The 18,736-nt window shown below is 41.7% G+C and overlaps 1 protein-coding gene across 1 annotated transcript in view; it reads left to right on the forward strand.

Annotated features, from left to right (window-relative positions):
- PJVK (pejvakin) overlaps positions 1-15,061 on the forward strand; it is a 22,170-nt gene extending 7,109 nt beyond the window's left edge. Inside the window, exons 2-6 of the mRNA XM_048869400.2 lie at positions 153-348; positions 3,147-3,288; positions 6,651-6,768; positions 8,722-8,817; positions 14,200-15,061. Coding sequence (XP_048725357.1) covers positions 227-348; positions 3,147-3,288; positions 6,651-6,768; positions 8,722-8,817; positions 14,200-14,501 — 780 coding nt within the window. The 5' untranslated portion in view covers positions 153-226 and the 3' untranslated portion in view covers positions 14,502-15,061. The remainder of the gene's footprint in view (positions 1-152; positions 349-3,146; positions 3,289-6,650; positions 6,769-8,721; positions 8,818-14,199) is intronic.
- Positions 15,062-18,736: the final 3,675 nt, after the last annotated feature.

An 18,736-nucleotide genomic window follows, 5' to 3' on the forward strand; every position in this document is an offset into this window, starting at 1 on the left:
TTGGTTTGAATCACTACTACCATTCTCAGCCATTTAATGTTGGTGTATTTCAGTATTATTCTGTTTATAACCTAATGGACTTTGATTTTATTTTCTGTATATGGGCATGAGACTTTCCCCCCAAAACACAGCAAGTATACTCTTTTCCTCAGGTGTTTCATCCTATCAGCTGTTGAATTATGAAGACAAATCAGATGTTTCACTCTATGGTAGACGAGGAAATCAGATGATGAGTGATGTTGGGGTCAATATTGCTGGATCTGATTCTATTGCAGTAAAAGCTTCATTTGGTATAGTGACCAAACATGAGGTTGAAGTACCAACATTACTTAAGGAACTTACTACTAGGTTAGTACTATAATTTTTATATACTTGACCCAAGTGATTCCATGGTTAAGAGTATGTGAAATTACATTGAAATCCTGGGTGATTAGTTTTTTTGTTTAGGCTTTGAGAACTGTAAATCAACGAATAAGATTTGCTGTATGATCATTTAATAAGAACATAAGAATGGCCATACTGGTCAGATCAATGATCCATCCAGCCCAGTATTCTGTCTTCCAACAGTGGCCAGGGCCAGATGCTTCAGACGGAATGAACAGAACAGGGTAATTATCGACTGATCCATCCCCTATTGTCCAGTCCCACCTACTGGCAGCCAGAGGTTTGGGGATTCCCAGAACATGGGGTTGTGTCCCTGAATACCTTGGTTAATAGCCATAGATGAGCCTGTCCTCCATGAATTTACCTAATTCTTTTTTTAATCCAGTTATATTTTTGTCCTTCACAACATAGAGTTTCACAGGTTGACTGTGTGTTGTGTGAAGAAGTACTTCCTTTTGTTTGTTTTAAACCTGCTGCCTATTAATTTCATTGGATAACCCCTTGTTCTTGTGTTATGTGAAGGGGTAAATAACATTTCCCTCTTCACTTTTCCATATAGTTCATGATTTTATAGACCTTTATCATATCCCCCCACTTAGTCGTCTATTTTCCAAGCTGAACAGTCCCAGTCTTTTTAATCTCTCCTATTATGAAAACTCTTCCATACCCCTAATCATTTTTGTTGCTCTTCTCTCTACCTTCTCAAATTCTATTTGATGGTGACCAGAACTGCATGTAGTACTGAAGGCATGGATGTACATTGAATTTATATAGTAGCATCATGATATTTTCTCTCTTATCTATTCCTTTCCCAGTGGTTCCTATCATTCTGTTAGCTTTTTTGACTGCTGCTTCACATTGGGCGGGGGGGGAGGGATAGCTCAGTGGTTTGAGCATTGGCCTGCTAAACCCAGGGTTGTGAGTTCAATCCTTGAGGGGGCCATTTAGGGATTTGGGGCAAAAATTGGGGATTGGTCCTGCTTTGAGCAGGGGGTTGGACTAGATGACCTCCTGAGGTCCATTCCAATCCTGATATTCTATGATTCTATGATTGAAGGGATGTGTTTAGAGAACTAACCACAATGACTCAAAATCACTTTCTTGAGTGGTAACAGGTAATTTATGTTTTCTGATGTGCACTGCTTTGCACTTATCAACACTGAATTTCATCTGCCATTTTGTTGTTCAGTCACCCAGTTCAGTGAGATCCCTTTGTAATTTTTTGCAGTCAGCTTTGCACTTAACTGTCTTGTGTAATTTTGTTATCATCTGCAAATTTTACTACCTCACTGTTCACCACCTTTTCCAGATGACTTATGAATATATTAAATAGATGTGTAAGACCAGAAGGAACCATTGGTGATCATGTACATTGACTTCCTGCATAATGCAGGCCATGAGACTTGCATGAATTATATCCTGTTTGAACTAGAGCATATCTTTTTAGAAAACATCTAGTCTTAATTTCAAAGTTTCCAGTGATACAGAATTCACTATATCCCTTGGTAAATTGTTCTAATGGTTAATTACCCCCAGTGTTTTTTTTTTTAAGTGCTTTATTTTGAGCCTGAATTTGTGTCTCTTCAGCTTGCAGACATTGGATCTTGCTATGTCTTTGTCTGTTAGACTGAAGAGCCCTCTTGCAAATTTCTGTTTCCCCCATGTAGGTACTTATAGTCTGTGAGCAAGTCATCCCATTCCCCCAATCTCTTCTGTCCTCTGCAAACATTTATCAGTAATGATTTTATGTTTTTTTTCCAAGTCATTGATAAAAATGTTAAATAGCATAGGACCAGGAACCCCACTAGAAACACCCCTGCTTGATCCCCTGTTTACAATTACATGTTGAGATTTATCACTTAACCAGTTTTAATCCATTTAATGTATGGTATTATGAATTTGTTTTTTTCTAGTTTTCTAAACAAAATGTCCATGGTACCAAGCAGAGGTGATGTGGGGGGTGGGCAGCTTGAGTCATGTGCCCCCCCCCCAGATTTTTGCCAGGTTTGGTGGCTCTGCTTGGTCACATGGTGTGGTTAGGCCCCCTCCCTGTGCAGCAGCTGCTAGAACCAGTAAGCTGGAAGCTGCTGCCGTGGGAGGAGAGGCAGCGGTAAACAGCTTGGAGCTGCAGGGAGGGGCTGCTGCGGGTAAGAGGAGGGGCAAGCCTGCGGGGGCGTGACTCAAGCTGTTTGGGGGGTGAACCTTTAAATCGTGGATGCCCCCCCCACTCTCAGCAGGCACAAGTCGTCTCTGGTACCAAGTGAATTGCTTTACAGAAGTCCAAGTATATTACATCAATGCTATTACCTTTATCAGCCAAACTTGTACTCTCAAAAAAGATATCCAGTTAATTTGACAAGATGTGTTTTCCATAAATCCTTGTTAATTGGCACTAGTTATATTACTCTCCATTAATCCTTTATTAATCAAGTGCCATATCAGCTGTTCTTTTTAGTGCCCAGAATCCTTGTCAGGCTGACAGGGCTATAAATGCCCAGGTCAGTCCATCTATAATAACCCAGGTCTTCTTGTTTACCTTTCTAAAATATTGGCACATTAGCTTTTTTCTAGTCCTTTGGAACTTCCCTACGTTCCAGGACTAATTGAAAATCAATTTTAATGGTTCCAATAGCTCTTCAGTCAACTCTTTTAAACTCTTGGATGCAAGTTAGGCAAACCTGCTGATTTTAAAAATGTCTAACTTTATTAGCTGCTGTTTAATTTGCTAATTATCTGTGGATTTTTTTCTCCTTTAACTTTAGAAAAATTAACTTTGATCACTGCCTAGTCCGACAATCAAGAGAAAGTAGGAAAGAGGTTCTGTGTGTGGTCATGGAAAGTATTAGAACAACACGGCAATGCTCGTTATCTGTGCATGCTGGTATGCGTGGGGAAACAATGAGGGTAAATATATTTGATAGACTTCTTTAAATAATAAAATGCATAGTAGGGACTCGTATTCTTATTGTAGGGACTTGTGACCAGATTTTAATTGCATTTATACTGGTGTAAATCCAGAGCAATACCAATATAAGTCAATGGAATTGTACTGATGTAAATTAAATTAGACTCTGACCCTCTCTCTACTTTTCAGATCTAGAGAAAACTATGCCAGTAAAATCTTGGCTCCACTGATGTCAATAGCAAAACTGCTACTGACTTCATTGGGGCCAGGATTTCACCCCACTCTATTAATTTAATATTGGAATAGGCCATATACCATAATTATGCTATGTGTGTGATGCTCTCCATATTGAAATGTTTTATTTTAATAAGCTATAATTAAAAACATTACTAGGAGAACTTGCTTGTCACACTGGTACACTTTTTCATATTCTAAAATCACCAGTCTTATGGGTAACAAGTACTGTTGTTTTGCTCACACAGGGCCTTATTTTTTTTTAACACATGAAAAACTATTCATGTATATGAAGCTTTTGTGATATTTTATATAAGGGAGCATTTTACATTGGTTGTTTTACATAAATGCACAGATTCTACAATTAGAAAATTTGGTTGCAAGCCAGATTCTGCAGGAGGCAGAAGGGGACAGATCACTTAAAAAGAATGGAGAAAGAAGGAATTAGCTAGTTCTAATTTAATTCCCCCAGTCATGCAATTTACCCTTTAATAATAGCTAATGGAAGTTAATACAGTGTTATTTATAATTATATAGGATTAGGGTGGTTAGATGGCCTTGTTTGCAGTGATTTGTCTTGGTTCTGAGGTACAGTCATGTTCTAGTTGAAATCCCAGTCAGTTCTAGTGAAATCTGATACTTGTCCCAGATTCCTTAGAACTGGCTTTGTAGCCATTCTGTAAGCTACCAGGGCATGGGCAGTGTGCCTTGTGGATGGAACAAGACCTTGCCAGGTGGTTGTGGTGGCAGTTCAGGTGATAAGTGAAGATCCAGGGATCAAGCACCAGTCCAAGGGTAAAGCTAGAGTCCGAATTGAGGGGCCAAGCTGAAGCTGAGAACTGGAGTCAGAATCCTAAAACAAAGGGTAAGCTGGAATTGTAGTCCGGGACATAGCAAAGAGTCGGAAATAGGAGTTAGAAACCAGAATGGAACAGGGAGATTGGGGATGAAGCAGGTATAGGCTGGAGCTGGAGCGAGAACAGAGTGGGAAGCAGGGCAGGGCTTGGAGCAAGGACTGGAGCTGGAAGCATAAGTGAGAGCAGGGTAAGGAGGGCTGTGGGTGTGGTATGCATTGAGCAGCCACCGTGTGGTGGCTGCAAGGTTCAAGTAGCAGACTGTTGGCTCCTCTGCTCAATCAGGAAGTACAACTGTTTGGAAGGGGCTCATTGGGCCTATCTGAACTTGCTGGGTTGCCTTGCGACCAGGCTGGGAGCCAGCTGCGTCCCTGAAACATCCATCATAATAACAGTAATAATAATACAGATATCCTCTACCTGCCCAGTCCCTGCTGTTGGGTTAATTGAGTCTGAATGTACTGCTTCTAAAAGCTGCTAATTCCTCATTTAAAAATGGACCAGCTACAGTGCTATAGATGAGAAGGTGCAATCTGGAATGAAATTACAAGGCAAACTCCATAAGAAAACATCTGGCAGACAGAAAGGTGGAAGATTAGTGCTCAGGGCCAGCACTACTAAGTTTGAGAGCTGATTTTGATAGTGTTTGAATAGTGTAATATTTACAGTTATTTCTGTAAATTTGATTTGAAGACATTTTGATGTTAGTCTTACCTACTCACTTTCAGTCGGCACCAGCTGCACTCTTCTTCACTCCCATACAAAGAAAATCATAGCCTATGTGAAAAATATGATCAAAATTTCCTCCTGACTCCTGAAAGGGAGAACAGGGAAAAGAAGAGGGGTGAAAAGAAAAACAAGGTGGAAAAATAGAAAGCAAAACAAGAAAAAATACACAGAGAAGAAAAGAGATGAGAAGTGAAAAACAAAATGAACAAAAGACATAGGTCAGGGTGAACTTACAGAAAACAGCTGAGATAAATCAAAGGTGGAATGGGATGTGGTGTGTATGTGTAGAGGAGGGGTGGCCAGGCATTGGCCAAGACGTAGCTCTTGCTAAAAAACTTTAGGAACCACTCCCTTTTATTATCACTATGAACTTCCAATAATTATCCACCCTATATTCCTTCTTTTATGCCTATCTTCTGCAACTCTCACTTCAGTGGCATTATTGCAAGGTTCAACACCTCTTGCATCTTGTTTGCTGGGCCCTGATACTGTTGAATTAAGATTTTATATGCTTTGTGGCATATAGTTCCAGACCATATAATATTTGAATTCCATTGGAGAATGCACTGAAGAATGGCAACACAAGATATTGGCCCTGTCATTGCTGTTTCATCCAAACAGGAGAGAGGCCCACTCTGACTCCTCCAAAGAGGAGCTGCTATTGAGAGGACAGAAGCAGGCCTCTTAGATCCTCAGGGCCAGCTCTACACTTTTTGCAGCCCCAAGCAGCGCGCCGAATTGCCACCTGAAGAAGGGAGCTGCTGCCAAATTGCTGCGGCGGGACTGTGAAGATACAAACTGACGCTGAATTGCCACGGCGGCAAAAAAAACCCATGTCGCCCTAACGACGCACGGACTGCCGCCCCTTTAAATTGCCGCCCCAGGCATCTGCTTGGAATGCTGGTGCCTGGAGCCAGCCCTGCAGATCCTTATCCAAAATCCAGTGAAGTCTATGGGACTCTTTCCATTAACTTCAGTGGTCTTTGGATTGGACTCTTAGCTTCACCTCAAGTAGAAACTGTGACTGACTTGTCAAAGTAGGAGATATGATGATTGGACCTGGTTGCAGGAAGTCAGAAAGCTAAGGCTTGTTGGGAGTCTGGGTGACTAGAAGGATAAAGCTATGATATTGTCAGTGATATGCATAGAGAAGGAATCTCAGAAAGTTTGGATAATAAGGTTTGCATATCATTAGGTTTGGATAATTAGGTTTGCATAATCCTACAAGTCCTTTGAGTTATGCTTATCACTAATTTTATGTATCAGATATAAATGCCTAATTTTCCATGGCAAGTTGATAGTTTCTCTGTATCAAACATTACTGAAGTGCAGAAAAGAAAGGATGACATTAGTATACTGATTAGAACTGAGAAAATTTCTTTGGAGGTGGAGTTTTATCTTCAACTTCAAAAGAGTCTTTCCATTGCTGAAATTTTCATACTGTATTTTAAAGCTATTACTCTTAATTTTCATTTCTGTTCAAAACATTTTCTTGTAAATATTTTTTTCTTAATGCAATACGTTTTTCCTTTTTAAAATCATAGTTTCATATTATTGAGGACCAAAATCACAAAGGACGAGAGAAAGCTATTGTTTTTCCAGCTCACACAACTATTGCATTTAGTGTATTTGAACTTTATATTCACTTGGATGGTAATTTTGGTAAGTGATTTATTTGTGCTATTATTATAATTGCTAATATAGTAATTTGATTCTTTAAAACATTGTTCTTGAACTGAGACTTGACATGTGTCAGCCCCAATCCTATAAATATTTATGCTCATACTTAATTTTATACATGTCAGTTGTCTGACCTCATCAGAGCCTTAATCCACTTTTAATTCTTAGCTTTAATTCACAATTAATTCTTGCTAGGATAAATATAAAAGGCATTAAAGGGTCTGATTTATCCTGGAAATGCTTTCACAGAATTAACTATTTAAATGTAAGTTTTTGAAAAATGAAAATCACACTGTTAACAATGAAACATTAAAAAATGCATCTGCATATCAGTGTATGCCTTTGCTGGTTTGTAAGAAACTGAATATCTTAGGGCCATCTGATCCATTTCTCCATAAAAGAGGAATGTGGCATGGCAGCCCACCCCCCCAAAGGCACGTCTGTGAAATTGATAAAAACATTTTCCCTGCCTGGAACTTCTATTTCAGTTTGCCACAAACCAATGAAACACAGTCAGAGACTAGTCAGACACGGTCACCTCCAAATCTTTACAAAGTTTAAAAAAAACGAACAGTTACACAGAACAAAGTGATTGACCTGCCTATACTCTCCCTGTCTGTGGAAAGGATGTGGTTTATAAATTCTCCTAATTTCCCGGTGCGCTTTATCCCAGCCCAGGACTTCAATTAGATGGGAACCTTCAGTCAGTCAAAGTATGGGGGTAATAATAACCCATAATATAGTTTTAGGGCTTGATCCTGCACTCATTAAAGTTAATGGCAAAACTCCCATTGACCTCAGAAGTGCAGGATCAGGACTTTAGTGACATATAATTTAGATTGTATTTAAAAAATATAACCAAAAAGATAGATAATACTCCATGAGGTAATTCTTATCTCCATATATGCAAATAACACTACTCACTTGTTAGAGACTCTGATTGGGGCCCCACATGCTTTGCAACACTTTGGAGATACATTTTATGACAGGGGCACTCTGAATTTTGAAGCATAGTGACACATTTACATTTCTGTGACAACCTTATGTGCATTTAAAAAAAACAGTAGTTATTGAATTAACTTTGAAAAACGATAATACAAGCAGTACAGAATCCCTCTGATATTCATTTTAATATTAAATTGAACATATAAATCCTAATTTTGGAATTATTTTCCATTTTACTTTGTCACTGCACAGTTGGGGGTAGGTGCACTAGTTAGATGTTTTTACTAAGATGACCAATGAAATAGCAATATTGATATTTAAATTTTTATCATTAAGGTGCAGAGGTAATCCCCAATACAGATGAATGAGAGCTGTTAGGATATCTCTTTAACGTTCTTTGTAAATTTATTAAGATGATATACTTACTTCAAAGCCTTTTCTTTACAATATTAGAGGCTAAAAAATTAAGAATTTTATTTGTTTAATTTAAAAGTTTTACAGCTAATTATGTGGTGAATAACATGGTTGGGAATCACGGAAAATCAGTCACAATTTCAGATTTTCCATTTTTGGTTTCAAATGGGTTTGTGACTCTGCTTTTACTCCAAACGTGAGGCAGTCTGTTAATGGAATGCTGACTGCCTTAGACATTTAACCTGGCCAGGAAACCGTAAGGAAATGCCTCTCGTGAAAGTCACTATAAACCATCTAAATTAATAAATTAAGTAGTTACTACTTCATCTCATCTTCTTTCTCTGCTTCATCTCATTTTTTGTGCTAACACTATGTGCATGTTGTTTTACACCATCTTTCCTAGGAATTAAAGACCCAGTAGAATGACTAATAGAAAAGCTGAATTTAATTTTAAGCATTCTCTTAGTTTTATAATACGTGTTATATAACAAAACATTTTGTACTAAGCTGTGTTTTGAAATTGTGTAGCTTTTGAATTTCATCATTCCGAAGGTTCTACTTTTTTCTTTAATACAGAGTTCTGTGTCACTCCAGTTTCAAAAGGAGGATTTGAAAAAGAGCAATCTGGATCATTTTCATTGAACAAATTAAGGAGGAATCTGTTCCACCAAAGTATGATGTTTGATATTTATGTCCAAATACACTAATCAAATGGATTAAGTACATGGTATTTTTTTCTTTGACTTAGTAGGCAAGGTCAGAAGTTCAAAAGCATCTAATCAAAATAGAATTTCACTTTAAAATTTGCACCAAGATAATAGCTATTTTGGCCGTGATCAGATCTATTCAAAATAATTGTAAAGATTTTAAGATATTAATGGAAGAGTCTGGCTTTAAATAATTATATTTTTAATTTATGTGAATATATTATTTTGTTTATCATGAAAACTTCTAATTGTTTTCTTAAAATAAATTATATTGGTGATCATAAATACTAATTGTACAACTACAATATTTTAGCATGTAAATCTGTTCTATATTTTTACAATTTAGAAAGTATTGCATAGTCAATCTCAAAGGATAATACATAAAGATAAGATAAAGTTGAGGTTGTAAATGTTATTAATGTATTAATTTAAAATACCAGAAAATGCTCAGTAGGGCATAATCTTCAATTGACAGGGAATTGGCCTTTATCTACTTACAGGTTTTCTTTCTTATCTTCAAATAACATGAAAACATTCTAACAATGTTATATGTTGAGTACAATTAAAAACTGGATATTTACTGTCCCTCGTAGTTAAATTTACTATAGTATGAGCCTGATCCTGAACCACTGAAGTCAAGTGGAGTTTTCAGAGTAGCAGCTGTGTTAGTCCATATCCGCAAAAAGAAAAGGAGTACTTCTGGCACCTTAGAGACTAACAAATTTATTTGAGCGTAAGCTTTCATGAGCTACAGCTCACTTCATCGAATGCATGCAGGGGAAAATACAGTAGGGGGATTTTATGTACACAGAGAACATGAAACAATGGGTGTTACCATACACACTGTAACGAGAGTGATCAGGTAAGGTGAGCTATTACCAGCAGGAGAGGAAAAAAACCCTTTTGTAGTGATAATCAAGGTGGGCCATTTCCAGCAGTTGACAAGACCATATGAGGAACAGTTTGGGGGGGAGGAAATAAACATGGGGAAATAGTTTTACTTTGTGTAATGACCCATCCACTCCCAGTCTTTATTCAAGCCTAAGTTAATTGTAATCCAGTTTGCAAATTAATTCCAATTCAGCAGTCTCTTGTTGGAGTCTGTTTTTGAAGTTTTTTTGTTGTAGTATTGCCACTTTTAGGTCTGTAATCGAGTGACCAGAGAGACTGAAGTGTTCTCCGACTGGTTTTTGAATGTTATAATTCTTGACGTCTAATTTGTGTCCATTTATTCTTTTACGTAGAGACTGTCTGGTTTGGCCAATGTACATTGTAGAGGGGCATTGCTGGCACTTGATGGCATATATTACATTGGTAGATGTGCAGGTGAATGAGCCTCTGATAGTGTGGCTGATGTGATTAGGCCCTGTGATGGTGTCCCCTGAATAGATATGTGGACACAGTTGGCAGCAGGCTTTGTTGCAAGGATAAGTTCCTGGGTTAGTGTTTTTGTTGTGTGGTGTTTGGTTGCTGGTGAGTATTTGCTTCAGGTTGGGGGGCTGTGTGTAAGCAAGGACTGGCCTGTCTCCCAAGATCTGTGAGAGTGATGGGTTGTCCTTCAGGATAGGTTGTAGATCCTTGATGATGCGCTGGAGAGGTTTTAGTTGGGGGCTGAAGGTGACGGCTAGTGGCATTCTGTTATTTCCTTTGTTGGGCCTGTCCTGTATTAGGTGACTTCTGGGTACTCTTCTGGATTTGTCAGTCTGTTTCTTCACTTCAGCAGGTGGGTATTGTAGTTGTAAGAATGCTTGATAGAAATTTTGTAGGTGTTTGTCTCAGTCTGAGGGGTTGGAGCAAATGCGGTTGTATCAAAGAGCTTGGCTGTAGACAATGAATCGAGTGCTGGATGAAAGCTGGAGGCATGTAGGTAAGTATAGTAGTCAGTAGGTTTCCGGTATAGGGTGGTGTTTATGTGACCATCGCTTATTAGCACCGTAGTGTCCAGGAAGTGGATCTCTTGTGTGGACTGGTCCAGGCTGAGGTTGATGGTGGGATGGAAATTGTTGAAATCATGGTGGAATTCCTCAAAGGCTGCTTTTCCATGGGTCCAGATGATGATGATGTCATCAGTGTAGCACAAGTAGAGTAGGGGCATTAGGGGATAAGAGCTGAGGAAGCGTTGTTCGAAGTCAGCCATAAAAATGTTGGCATACTGTGGGGCCATGCCGGTATCCATAGCAGTGCCGCTGATTTGAAGGTATACATTGTCCCCAAATGTGAAATAGTTGTGGGTGAGGACAAAGTCCAGCCACCAGGTTTGTCGTGACATTATCGTGGATACTGTTCCTGACGACTTGTAGTCCATCTTTGTGTGGAATGTTGGTGTATAGGGCTTCTACATCCATAGTGGCTAGGATGGTGTTTTCAGGAAGATCACCGATGGATTGTAGTTTCCTCAGGAAGTCAGTGGTGTGTCGAAGATAGCTAGGAGTGCTGGTAGCGTAGGGCCTCAGGAGGGAGTCTACATAGCCAGACAATCCTGCTGTCAAGGTGCCAATGCCTGAGATGATGGGGCGTCCAGGATTTCCAGGTTTATGGATTTTGGGTAGCAGATAGAATACCCCTGCTCGGGGTTCTAGGGGTATGTCTGTGTGGATTTGCTCTTGTGCTTTTTCAGGGAGTTTCTTGAGCAGATGGTGTAGTTTCTTGTGGTAACCCTCAGTGGGATCAGAGGGTAATGGCTTGTAGAGTGTGGTGTTGGAGAGCTGCCTAGCAGCCTCTTGTTCCCATTTTCAGTATTTCTTATTCTAAGAATGGGGAAAAACACAAAGACAAAAATAAAGATAAATGTGGTGGTGCAGTAAACATCTGCTTCTAATGGTGCCCTTTGTGTAGGAGACTTTACTCCACTTTTACCTCTCCCCAGTGGTGCAAGTACGGTGGTACGGTCTGGTATGCCATACCAGTAAGATATTTATAGCTGGAACGGCATCCTGGAAAGACAGAGGAGGAGCCCGTCCCCAGCCCTTCCACGCAGCTGCATCTCCTGAGTCCTCCTGCCTGGGGTCTGTACAGCAGCCCCGTCGGCGGACAGGACTGGGGGCGGTACAGCAGCCGCGCCGGAGGAGCTGCTGGTGTGGGGCTGCCCAGTTCCTGGGAACCGCAGCGGGGAAAGGAGTAGAACGTGGGGCCTCTGGGCAGCCCCACGCCGGCAGCTCCTCTGGCAGGGCTGCTGCACCGCCCCCCCGCCCTGTCCTCCAGTGGGGCTGCTGTACAGACCCCAGGCAGCAGGACTCAGGAGAGGTAGCTGCATAGAAGGGCTGGGGGTCGGGCTGCGGGCTGTACAGCAGCCGCGCCGGAGGAGCTGCTGGCGTGGTGCTGCCCGGCGGCCCCACGTTATTCTGCTGCTTTCGCCGCTGTGCTTCTGGAGAGCCCTGATCTCCCGGGAACTGCAGTGGCAAAAGGAGCAGAACATGGGGCTGCTGGGTGGCTCCATGTCAGCAGCTCCTCCGGTGTGGCTGTACCGCCCCCAGCCTGGCTCCCAGCCCTTCCACGCAGCTGCATCTCTTGAGTCCTCCTGCTTGGGGGCTGTACAGCAGAAGTCTCTGGCACAGCGGGAGGAGGGCAGAGCTCCCCCCCACCCCCGGTAGTGTGGGATGGATGTGGATCATGGGGAGGGGATGGGGAGAGTGCGGGGGCCCCGGGCTGGACGTGGGGTGGGGAGGGGAGTAGTCATTGGGGGGGGGGGGTCATGTGGGGAGGTCACGTGCCCCCTCCCCCACTTTGTGTCCCTCCCATGAGTGCAGCGTACCGGTAATAAATGATTTCTACTTGCACCACTGCCCCTCCCTGATCCTGGGGGCTGCTGGAGGCCAAACCAACCAGTAGTGCAAGTTTGAGTAACCTCAGTGCTGCCCTAACCTGCACCAATGGATAAAAGTCTCCAAAGAATCACTCTGCTGGTCAAGTTGTTTGGAGTGCTTCATACTCTTGGCCTGGAACATCACCTCTGCATAGGGAGACAGGAATAGTTGGTGTAGGGGATGGCCGTGCCCTCCTTATGACAACACAGAATTTCTCTGCTCTAGGGGAGTCCTTTCCTGCTCTCTTAAGACAGTTTTCAGTCCAGTTTGCCCCACATTGGTGCAAAGGGGATTTAAGAGAGGCTGAAGATCAGGCTCATGGTATGAAAGTTAGGAAATTAGCACGTTAAGCTCATATTTCAAAAAGTATAAACATCAGTCTGGAAATACTAAGTTCAGATTTCAGTACTCTAACTTTCTGTTTCTTCATTGCTTATACACTGCTTATTGATGTAACAACTCCATTAGTTGTAAAATGGAGAGTCCCGTGTTGGATATATTTATTAAAAGCGTATAGGCCAATACTTTCAATCTTAGGTGCCTAAAATTAGGTTACTAAAATCTTATTTATACATCTAAATAAAAATGGCTTGATTTGCAAAGGTGCTGAGTTCCTGCAGCTCCCATTCATAATGGAAATTACTTCACTTCTTTTTAGATACTGATGACCAATTTAGATTTGAGAATGTGGTAATAATCTTTTTTGTTGTACTATAATATAATCTGCATTCACCTTTCTGGCCTGTATCAGGTACAAGAGTTATCTCAAACCTGTCTTGTGAAGGTGTTTAGATTATTCAAGATCTGAGGCATGTATGCTCATGTTGAAAGTGGAAGAAAATGATCCCTGCTCTGTTGGAGTGTGCTGTCTGATCACTATTGGGAGGATAGAGTGATTGCAGTCCCATTCCTATGGAGATTCTAAATCCTGCAGATGTACACAAACACTTCTTTTGCGTGCTGGAATATTTATAAAATCCAAAGGCTACTGGGATCTGATGGGAGGTCTCTGCTCTTGCAGAGTTTATCAGTGAGTCTAAATACCATTGTAAATAGTGTCCTGAATTCCATAAACAGCTCAGAAATATACCTACCAAATTTTCCAAAACTAATTAGGTGCTGGCCTTCCTGGAGGACACCAGAATTAAACTATATTTGGAGTATTTGATGTCCATTTCTTTTTCCTACCCTCCTTTCTTCCTCCACCCCCCCCCCAACAAAAAGTTAGAGAAACATTTCAAATGTGAATTATCACCAACTTTTCAAATGCTCAAAATGTTCATGAGATGTAGGGTTGTTATTTCACCAGTAACAACATTGTCCTCTGGCGAAGATATCTGTAAGAAATTTCTGCCACCCTTTGAAGTAAAAGTGTCAATATTAAGGTTTCAATGGAAAACCTAGTTACAACCATAAAATGGTGTCTCCAATATGGCTTCATAACTCAGTACTTATTTCCATCAGTGGATTAACTGTATGATGTGTCATGGTGTGTTCATAATGTGATGACAAATCATTGCTATTTTGTGTGCATTCTTTTTCAGATAAAAGGGTAATGGATATCATTGCTAATTCAGATGCTTACTTGGAGGACCTTTTCACAGACTATTATGAAAAAGCTGCAAGCATGACTGATATCTCTACAAGCTATCTCAGAGAAGGGTCTCATATCCGGGTTAATTTACTTAATAACAACATCCCAAAAGGTCCTTGTGCCCTTTGTGGAATGGGAAAGTCTAAAAGAGAGACAGTCTATGGATGCCTAGAGTGTTCTTTTAATGGACAAAAGTATGTACGACTGCATGCTGTGCCCTGCTTTGATGTCTGGCACAAGAGAGTGAGATAAATGATCTATGATCTATTGTTATAGACTTCAGTGTAACTGTGCCACAAAATTTCCAAAATTGTTGAATATTAAGTGCAACAGACATTAAAAGTGCAAAATATTTGGTTATGCTATTTTCTTTTTTATTGTAAAGTGATTCTTTTATTTTACAATAAAGATAATTCTATTACTGAGTGCAGAAATGCCCCATATACAGCCCCTTCAAAAAATTTGCTACTTTTTTTCTTTGTGGCACTTTCTCATTTTATCATTCATGATAAATAATATATACATGTTGAAATTGAATTCCAGAGTAGCAATCAGAATATAGTTTGGAATTTACTATAAAAGCGGCTTGTTCACATTTGGTCTGTCAAGATGTTATATATTGCCTTAACTACACCAGAGTATGATGATAAAATGAGAACGTGTAATAATTTAGTGCTATCATGAATGTTTAATTGAAATATCAGATTAAAAGCACATTTAAAAACTAGCTCAGTTTAAGGTTTCATTTACAAGAGGGAAAAGTTAAAAGGATTGCAACTGGTGATTATGGATTCCATTTTAGGCTGTGAATTCACCATATGTCTATTCTGATTATATTTGTAGGGACCACAAACAAGTCTACGGTTTGCACTTGGGTAACTCAAATCTGACTTTTTTTTTTTTAAAGCCTTCAGACTTGCTGCTGACTTTAGTGGCTTTGACATAGTTGAAAAAAATAAAAGAAACAAAATTATATTGCATTGCAAAACTAGTGTACTGAATCCCGCTATTACATCTCAGGTCTAGTAGCTGTATAGCCCAATATCACAAATTAAAAAGTTGTATGCAGTCAAGTTGTAGCTGTTGCAATCCCAGGATATTGGATAGACAAGGTGGGTAAGGAAATATCTTTCATTGGACGAACATCTGTGATCCTGGGAGTTCCCTTCCAAGATTTGAAGAAGAGCTCTGTGTGGCTCAAAAGCTTGTGTCTCTCTCTCATCTACAGAAGTTGGTCCAAATAAATAAAAAGTTTTCATAGTGGGGAATGCATGCAGCAGAGGGCACTGCAGTGTAGAATATTGAAATTTGGCAGTGCTAGGCCCTGCTAGAATGTCTGCCTGACCTGCTTGGTGCTCTCTTGATGCTGCAGTTTATAAGTGAGGAAGATTAAAATTCTAACTCCCTCTATCATAAGTAGAAGCTGTGTATATGTGGCAGCCTTTCTGCTTCATTCTGGTGCTGCTAGTTTCAGCATGCACATGCTTTAGTGGAAGCTTACAATTAATGTGTAGTCTAATTATTACGCATTCAAATAAAACACAGTGGTGCTTGTCTCTTTAGAACGTAAATGCTGTCAAATTGACATTTTTGCATTTCTGTGTATGGCTGACTGTCTATAAGGTGGTAACTTTTGAATGACACAGCTACTCAATTCCAAAATTCCAGGAATTGGTCTAGGCAGCAGTGATTGGAATCCTACAGCTTTGGGGAAAATCAGAAACCAAAAGGGGGGAAAGTAGGGACCCAAGGAGCCAGTGCTGTTGATTTAGGATAGTTATAAGAAACTCTGCAGTTGTCTACAGATCAAGCAACTGGTTGATGGCATCTATTAATGCGTTCCAGCATAACAGTACTGCCCCATCTCCCCTCTGCCTAAAGAGTTTAACATGTTTACACACTGAGTGACTTATCTCCTAGACAAATAATAATGATAGGGGGAATGGGGTGTGTGCACACCGCAGCTGGCATAAGGGCAGGGAGTGCTCAGAATCCCTGGTGTGGGGGCAAAATTGGGGATGCTGGTAGGAGGAAAGGGGGCATACACATCCCCTAGCATGTGATGACTAGGAGCAACCAGTGCTGTTGGCAATGAGGGGGTGGGGGAGGCAGGAAGGAATGCTCCCAGAGCCTCTGATATGTGGCACCTGCCATAGAGGATGCACACACAACCCCTGGCAGAGGAGAAATTGGGGAAAGCTGCAGGGAGTCCCTCAACTAGAGGATGGGATGGTGGCATGCATGGGATAGAATGGAGGAATGCAGTGAGCCCCTGGGGTGCACAAGAAGCTTGTCCTACAGAAGCTATGAATGGTGTGACTAATAAATTAATGCTACAACGCATTAACTTGCATCTCTATGCTGGCTTGTCCAGAAGTGCTTGAGCAATCCTGACACAGACTCCTCTTGCCCAGGGCCAGTGTAACCACTAGGGTGCCAAGATTCGGTGGCCGCCTAGGGCGAAGATTTGGGGGTGCCAAAAAGCGGTGCCCCCCCATTTTTTTAACACTATTGCTTAGGGGCAGGCACCTGTCAGACTCCAGCGCTCAGGCTGCGCCAGGGCCAGCAGCCTCTTCACCTTGGAGTCGCCCCCCCCTTGCCTGGGGGCCACTCCTCCTCTCAGGCTCCCCAGCCGCTGCCGCTGCCCGGGAGGACATGGGCAGGGGGCGCCGCCGCGGAGGAGATGCAAGGGGCCAGGCTCGCTTGGGGCCCCGCACCTGCTGGCTGAGAGCAGCAGGAAACAGGCGCTGTTCGTGGGGAGCCGGGCGGCCCAAGCCCAGGGCGGCAGCAGCAGCAGGGGCAGGCGGGGAGCGTAGGCGCCCTGGGCTCCATCTGCCTAGCTCCTCCCGAGCGGCGCCCGGTTCCTGCTGCTCTCGTTCCTTGCTTCTCCTCCATGGCGGCGCCCTCCCCCCCGCCTGCATCCTCCCGGGCGGCTGCCGCACCTGAGACAAGGATTGGCCCCCAGGCAAGTGCTGGAGACTGACATGTACCAGCCCCATCCCGGCACCGCCTGCCCCCCACCCCAGTGAGTGTTACCTGCCCCATACTGTCAGCCTCCCCAAGCTCACTATGACACCAGCACCCCTTGGCAAAGGGCCCCCTGATCTTCACAAACAGATGTCACCGCAGGCCTGACAAACTCACTGCACCCCACACGTGTCTTACAGGGCACTTGCCCACAAAGAGGAACGTGGAAGGGATCTACAGAAGGCTGGTAACTTGTCAAGAGTGAGAATCTTTGTGAGATGTGTGCATGGGTAATGAAGGAATAATGTATTTACCTTAAAAGTCTGCTTTACAGACTTGGCATAGAAATTAGTCACCAGGGGATAATGGCCCTTTGGTGCAAGAGGGATTTGTCACCCTGCCTAACCTGGCTGGTGATGCAATGCAAGGCTCAATTGTTTAGCTTTGCACAATAGTAAGAGTTTGAATGGGACACCATCAGAGGCAATGTCAAACAACTGAAATGCCTTAAAGGTCAAAAAGAAACATTACAACAGCCATTATCCGTTCTGTCAAGCTGTTTATAATGTTAAGTTTACTAGTTTTTGGAGGTTGGGGGGGGAGGGGGGGCAGAAGGGGGGGGGGAGTGCAAGGTGGACGTTTCGCCTAGGGCACAAAATATCCTTGCACCGGCCCTGCTCTTGCCAGCAGCATGATTAAACATGACTGGACAATTTTCATTTAAACAACATTTTGACCAAAAAATGTGACATCATTACAAAAATCTCAGCATAAGTATTTCAAGTAGGACAGTGGGTGTAACGAAGGCATAGATTAGTTTGGTATGACTGAACCACATGGTTCACACCTGTTAAGACTATCTGTGTATCTGGCATTACAGATTTTTTTTTCATAGCATTTATATAGTTATAGCAAGTACATTTCAGCTCACAATTGGTTAATTCTATCACCAAGCTGTTGAATCTAACAGGCTTTTTGGGGGAGGGGTGGGTGAAGGGGCTAAGAACCATATTAAAATAATTTATAAGACTATGGACTAGTCTAATACTTTTGTTGCAAAGGTCTCTAAAATACCTTTCCACGCTACTAGAGGAAATTGAGCTAGAAGTCTGCAGAGAATAACCATGTTTAAATACCACGGTTGGTCTCATCTTAGTGTGGTCAGAGCCTAACTTCCCCAACAAACACTATTCAACTCTCATGGGAACAGAGCTCATAATTTTGTCTAATTTTCTTTATTGTATGTTTTCATGATCTTTCTCAACCTTAATGGGGGTTCTGTGTTCCAAGAAATCCTGTTTTCCACTTCCTTCTTTTGCTCTTTTGTTTCAGCGGTGACATTGAAACCACACCTTTATTCTGTGCGCGCTAATATATGGATTCTAATTGTATCTGACACAAGAAGAGTCACCTAATTAGTGCTCTGCTTTAGTCAAGCAGAGATGCTAATTTCAGCTAAATCAGGTCCAACAAACTCACAAAATTTTATATCTGAAATAAGGATTGTGTAAAACAGACTA

Source organism: Caretta caretta, chromosome 11 (genome assembly GCF_965140235.1).
Source record: "Caretta caretta isolate rCarCar2 chromosome 11, rCarCar1.hap1, whole genome shotgun sequence".
Lineage (NCBI taxonomy): Eukaryota > Metazoa > Chordata > Testudines > Cheloniidae > Caretta > Caretta caretta.